The sequence below is a fragment of the Chiloscyllium plagiosum genome, chromosome 21, assembly GCF_004010195.1.
Source record: "Chiloscyllium plagiosum isolate BGI_BamShark_2017 chromosome 21, ASM401019v2, whole genome shotgun sequence".
Taxonomy (NCBI): domain Eukaryota; kingdom Metazoa; phylum Chordata; class Chondrichthyes; order Orectolobiformes; family Hemiscylliidae; genus Chiloscyllium; species Chiloscyllium plagiosum.
This window is the reverse complement of record NC_057730.1, coordinates 32403132-32409131: the sequence shown is the minus strand read 5'-3', so window position 1 is coordinate 32409131 and position 6000 is coordinate 32403132. Positions and strand designations below refer to the sequence as shown.

Below are 6000 nucleotides of genomic sequence, written 5' to 3'. Positions count from 1 at the left end.
AACAGTTTCCTCATTTCCCGTTCCCCCACCTCATCCTAGCTTCTAACCTCCAGAAACTCGGTCCCCTGACCTGTCCGGACTTGTCCGACCTGCCCAGCTCCTTTTCCACCTATCCACTTCACCCTCTCCTCCCTGACCTATCACGTTCATCTCCTTCCCCACTGACCTATTGTACTCTATGCTACTCTCTCCCCCCCCCCCCCCCCCCCTAGCTTATCTCTCCACGCTTCAGGCTCTCTGCCTTTATTCCTGATGAAGGGCTTTTGCCCGAAACGTCGATTTTGCCTGTCCTCGGATGCTGCCTGAATTGCTGTGCTCTTCCAGCACCACTGATCCAGAATCTGGTTTCCAGCATCTGCAGTCATTGTTTTTACCTTGCCCACAACCAAAGTCAGGCTCACCGGTTTATAGCTCTCTGATTTTTACTTACCACCTTAAATAGTGGTACCACTTTAGCCAACCTCCAGGTCTTCCAGCATCTCAACTGTGACTATCAATGATACAAATATCTCAGCAAGGGGCCAAGCAATCACTTCCCTAGCTTCCCGCAGAGTTCTACGGTACACCTGATCAGGTTCTGGGGATTTATCCACTTTTGTGCGTGTCAAGACATCCAGTACCACTTCCTCTGTAATATGGACATTTTTCAAGATGCCACCATCTATTTCCCCACATTCTATATCTTTCGTATCCTTCTCCACAGTAAACACCTATGCAAAATACTGGGGCCGAGGGCAGACTTAACAGAAGTCTACAAAACTATGAGATGCACAGATACGGTCGAGAAAAAAAAATTGGATTAGACTTTCTATGAAATAGAAGCTGATGAAATAATTCTTCCAAGTGTATGAATTTAACAGGCCTACGCAGAGTAAATAGGAAGGATCTATTTCCTTTAGAAAGTTCAATAAACAGGGGACATGAGGTGACATAGTCAGGAAAGGGATCAGAGGGGCGTTTAATTTTTTTTTTAAAACCCAAAGCGTAGTGAGGAACCTGGAACAATCTAAAAAGATAGTCATGAGAGAAATCTCATTGTACTTTAAAAATATTTGTATAAGCATTCAAATTGCTGCAGTGTGCACAGTGCAACAGCAAGAGCTGGCATGTGAGATCAGGCTAGACAGATTTCTTTTGGCTAGCACTAACATGGACAAAATAATCTCCTCCTGTGTTAATGACTTATACATGCTTTAAAAAAAATCAAAACAAAAGGAGTGTAAGCCTTTCCATGTCACAGACTAAATTATAAAAGGCTGAAAGTATTATTAATTATATGGAGCCCTAAACAGATCACATCTGACATACAGTATGAAGTTCTAGGACCCATTGGAAAAGGATATATTTGGCCTTAAAGGAGGGCACTGTAGAATAGAATCAGGCTCCAAGAGGGTTATATGGCTAGACTTATGATGCCTGAAATACAGAAGAATAAGGAACAAACTTGATTAGGTTTTTAGGGCTTGAAAAGGATGATATAATTTTTTGTCTAGGATAAAGAAGACAACCTTAGAATGAGAATCAAGTGTATGTGAATGTTTGTCACAAAGCATTCCCATCAATGTTTTGAATGCAGTAACAAATCCCACTTTGTTTAACTCTAAAGATTTTGCTGTGGGTCAATTTTAATTGGACTTCACAACAAGGTTTGAGGAAACATGGGGAAACTGTGTGGAGTTTGCACATTCTCCCCATGTCTGCGTGGGTTTCCTCCGGATGCTCCGGTTTTCTCCCACAGTCCAAAAATGTGCAGGTTAGGTGAATTGGCCATGCTAAATTGCCAATAGTGTTAGGTTAAGGAGTAAATGTAGGGGAATGGGTCAGGGTGAGTTGCGCTTCGGCGGGTTGGTGTGGACTTGTTGGGCCGAAGGGCCTGTTTCCACACTAAGTAATGTAATGTAATGTAAATGTGAAACTTTTGAAAAAGTACAATATGTTTGCTCAAGTAAAAATTAAAGCTAGGATTGACTAATATTTTTGATATTAAAGAATATGCAACAATGTAGATGGATGACTTTAGGGCACAGATCAGCCATAATCCCACTGAACAACAAGAATCTACTCGAGTGGCTGATAATAACGATGATCCATAATAATGATGCTGCAAGAATAAGAGGAGGAGATGAGGGGGGCTTGGAATGGATTTGGAACATAAAATACATAGTATAGATCGAGGAATAATGGATATGACAAACCCAACAGCATTAATGATGCACACAACGTCAATATTTTCTCAGTAACCTGTTCGGAGATGTTATTACATAACTCTAGAGCAAATGGGATTTGAACTCAGGCCTCCTGGCTCAGAGGTAGGGGCACTGCCACCGCACTTCAAAGTTAAAAATTCTAAGTAGGTATTGATTAGGATTTATGGGGAAGGAAACAGCAATGTACAGGGATGAATTCAACATAAGCCTCGGGCAAGGTGGGAGGAGTTCAATCAGAACATATTAAGTGTTTTACCCATTTCTATGAGAGTCAGATTACTCAAACCTTACTTTCAATATTGTACCATGAAAAACGTGAATGTGTTGCAATGTAAATGAGAGAGTCTTGTATGGTTTCAGGTGTGGACAGAATCAGAACAGGAAATGACATCACCAACCCAAGGAAACCTAAACATAAAAGGTGGGCCATATCCCAAGTGCTTCATTACAGACTCACTGATGAAGTTACCTAGTACGGTGATGAAACATCTGAAAATGAACCTTCCAGCTCAGCAAGCAAACTTACATCCATTGCACAACATCCAGTACCTATGGCCAGTAGTGAGTTAAAGGAAAACTTATGATTCCTTCAAAATACTAGTTTGCACTGTAAATCAAACATTTCAAGTTTAATTACTGTAAATCTTGAATCAGTGAGATTTAGTAAATTTTATTTTGCAATTAAAATCACCACTTCCAATTACAACACTTTAGTCAGATATTTATGCAATAATTCCATTCCCAAGCCCAGCATGATCAAGAGAATAGAAATCATTTTTCTTTTTGTACAACCAGTTGCTCATTACCAGTTTTCCACAACCAACTTGTACCAGATACAAAATAAATGCTCAAAATTCAGAGAAGCAACCAGTAGTATGGAGGCAAAACAGCAACTTCAAATTTTTTTTATCCTACACGCATATCCTGCTGCAGTCATGTGACAAGAGCATTCAATCTAGTGCACACAAAAAGCTTTCATTCAAAAAGGTTCTCGCCCAAAAACACACACTCAAAAAGTGATTTAGACAGCCCAATGGAGCACTAACAAAAACCAAAAGGTCAACTGTAACTTAAAGGAAAATCGTTTGTAGTAAAAAAGGTAATTACCACGGTGATCAACCTTAACCTCTGCAGTACCCTTGGACCTTCACCGTATAAGCGAACAATCTCCCTGTCCATGGATACTCCAGCACAGATGCAACCACGTAAAAAGAGCAGACAGTCAGTTCCAATAGCAATTGCCCTTTGATGGCCACACTGGCAAGCCATAGAGTCTGAACTGTACAGCATGGATGCAGAAATTGCCCACCAGATATCCTAAACCAATCTCATCTCATTTGCCAGCATTTGGCCTTTATCCCTCCAAACCCTTCCTATTCATATATCCATCCAGATGCCTTTTCAATGTTGTAATTGTACCAGCATCCATTACTTCCTCTGGCAGCTCGTTCCATACACGCATCACCTGCTGTGTGAAAAAGGTGTCTTTTAAATCTTTACCCTCTCACCCTAAACCAATGTCCTCTCGTTCTGGACTTCCCCACCATAGGGAAAAGACTATTTATCCTATTCAGGCCCTTCATGATTTTATAAACCTCTAAGGTCACCCCACAGCCTCAGACGCTTCAGGGAAACCAGCCCCAGCCTATTCAGCCTGTCCCTATAGCTCAAATCCTCCAACCCTGACAACATCCTTGTAAATCTTACATGAACCCTTTCAAGGGTCACAATATCCTTCCTCTAGCGGGGTGGGGGGGGGATTGCATACAATATTTCAAAACTGGCCCAATCAACGTCCTGTACAGTCATAACATGATCTCCTAATTCCTATACTCAATGCTTCGACCAATAAAAAGGAAAGCACACCAAATTCCCTCTGCACTATCCTATTCAAGTTCATGTATCTCCGGACAGAGTGCATCTAAGAAAAATTAACAAACAGCGAAATTCACAGCAGACCTTGGAGCCCATGAGTTGTTCTGATATGCCTGCCCCACCAAATGAGTGCCCAAAGATCAGGAGCATGGAATTGAAGTGCAAGAAAAAATTTCAAAGCAGCCCATCAAAAAAGACCGCAAACAAAGACATTCAAATTAAGACGTAAAGTTTTTCTCCAGGCCACAAAAAAATCTTCCATCAACAAAGCTAAAAAAGCTACATCTGAATGTAGCACCACAACTAGTGCTTCAAATACAACTTATAGCATCACCATGCTGGTGTCTAAACCAAAGGAAAATAATTGTTAACCCCTCTGATAAACATACCTTTAAAAAAATACAGCATGCAGACCCTTACACATGGCCTGGCACACTGTGTACTGACATAAGTGTCTACTGGATGAAACTCAAAACACTCTCCACCCCAGATTGAAAGATTTATCCATTCGGGATCTTGTTGCTATAAGATAGGCATATCTGGGTGGATAGGTGCAACAGCACAGCCCATAGGAAAAAAAAACACTTTGCGCTGTTTTAAAAATGCACAAACCTAATTTTCCACAGCCAAATTATGGGATGCAAGATCAGACGCAGGGTTGTGTCTCAGTGGTCAACACAGAGTTCTGGATAGACGGGTTCGGTACATCTTGAAATCCACGACAAATTTGAGCCACCTCAATTCAGTGCATTCTCGGGCCGTGAACTGGAGTCATAGTCACAGAGATGTACAGCCATGGATAGCTTTGACCATGTACTGGATACTGACCTAGGTCAGCATCATTCAGCCTGCTCCTCTGCCACGCAAAAGCCCGAGTCTGGACAGACCAACATCCTACACCCCCTCTTCCGTCAGCCACTTTCAACCAAGTTCCTGAGCAGTGGCTTCTCCGACTTGATATACTGAACAAATCAGAATAAGCGACAAACGAGTTTCAGATATTCAAATAAAAATTCCCTTGCAAAAAAATGAGGCTGAAACGCAGTTGGTCAATTCAGCAATGTGGCAAGCTTGTAATCATTTATATGTGGAAATCCGTCCTAGTAGTTGTCTTTTTAATATCTGCTATTTTTAGTAACAGTCGTGCTTTCAAAGTTAAATGTTGTGTTTCGTCCCAAAACATTCAATAAGGACAACTGACAGTCGCTTTGCTGACCTGCAGTAACAAGCAGGAAGAATTAGGGCGCATTAATCCATCGCAATGCCCTACACAACACAATTGCAGTCTACAGATTCCTGCTCGTGGTTCATTATGTTATCAAGACCGCCAAAGACGCAAGGCAAAAAAATAAAATGCCAAACTCCCGCCCTCCAATGCCAATGCACAGAGAGTTCGGGAAGCCCCTCGGAGCCGACCTCCAGCTTCGGTCTGAGATTTCCGGTCATTACAAGGGTCTCCGTCCCTTCGGGCTCACTCACCTGCCTTACTGCCAGCAACAGGATAACTAACAAGAGGGGGGCTCGGAGCCCCCGGGAGTCACCCATGGCCTGGCCGGCTCACTCACTCACTCGCTCAGAGGGATGGAGGGTTGGTGGTGAAGAAACGCTTCAAGCGACCGTACTCCCATGTTCGCGGCTCCAACCGCCAGCGGACAACCCGCAGTTCGGGGGCGCGCGGGCGCGCGGACATCCGGCCCGGGAGGGCACGCGCCGACCCCGCTCCTCACTCATTGGCTCAAAGCAGGAACTCGGACAGGATTGGGTAAAGCACCCACGTGATTACAGCCTGCGGGCAATAACGCCCACGGGACCCGGAGACAGTAACCAATCAGACATACCGAGCGGTGGGCAGGACTTCAGGATTCACGAATCGGATACGCGAACGCGTCAAGGGTTAGGTCTTCGCAAACGAAAGTGA

The 6000-nt window shown here is 43.2% G+C and overlaps 1 protein-coding gene across 5 annotated transcripts in view; it reads right to left on the bottom strand.

Annotated features, from left to right (window-relative positions):
• The window catches only part of ern2 (endoplasmic reticulum to nucleus signaling 2), a 119745-nt gene extending 113886 nt beyond the window's left edge, over positions 1-5859 (bottom strand). For 3 of the 5 annotated variants that reach the window (XM_043711700.1, XM_043711703.1, XM_043711702.1), the window contains exon 1: positions 5562-5859. In XM_043711700.1, coding sequence (XP_043567635.1) covers positions 5562-5627 — 66 coding nt within the window. In that variant the 5' untranslated portion in view covers positions 5628-5859. The remainder of the gene's footprint in view (positions 1-5561) is intronic. The other 2 variants (XM_043711699.1, XM_043711698.1) reach the window with 2 other exon arrangements.
• Between the last annotated feature and the right edge of the window lie 141 nt (positions 5860-6000).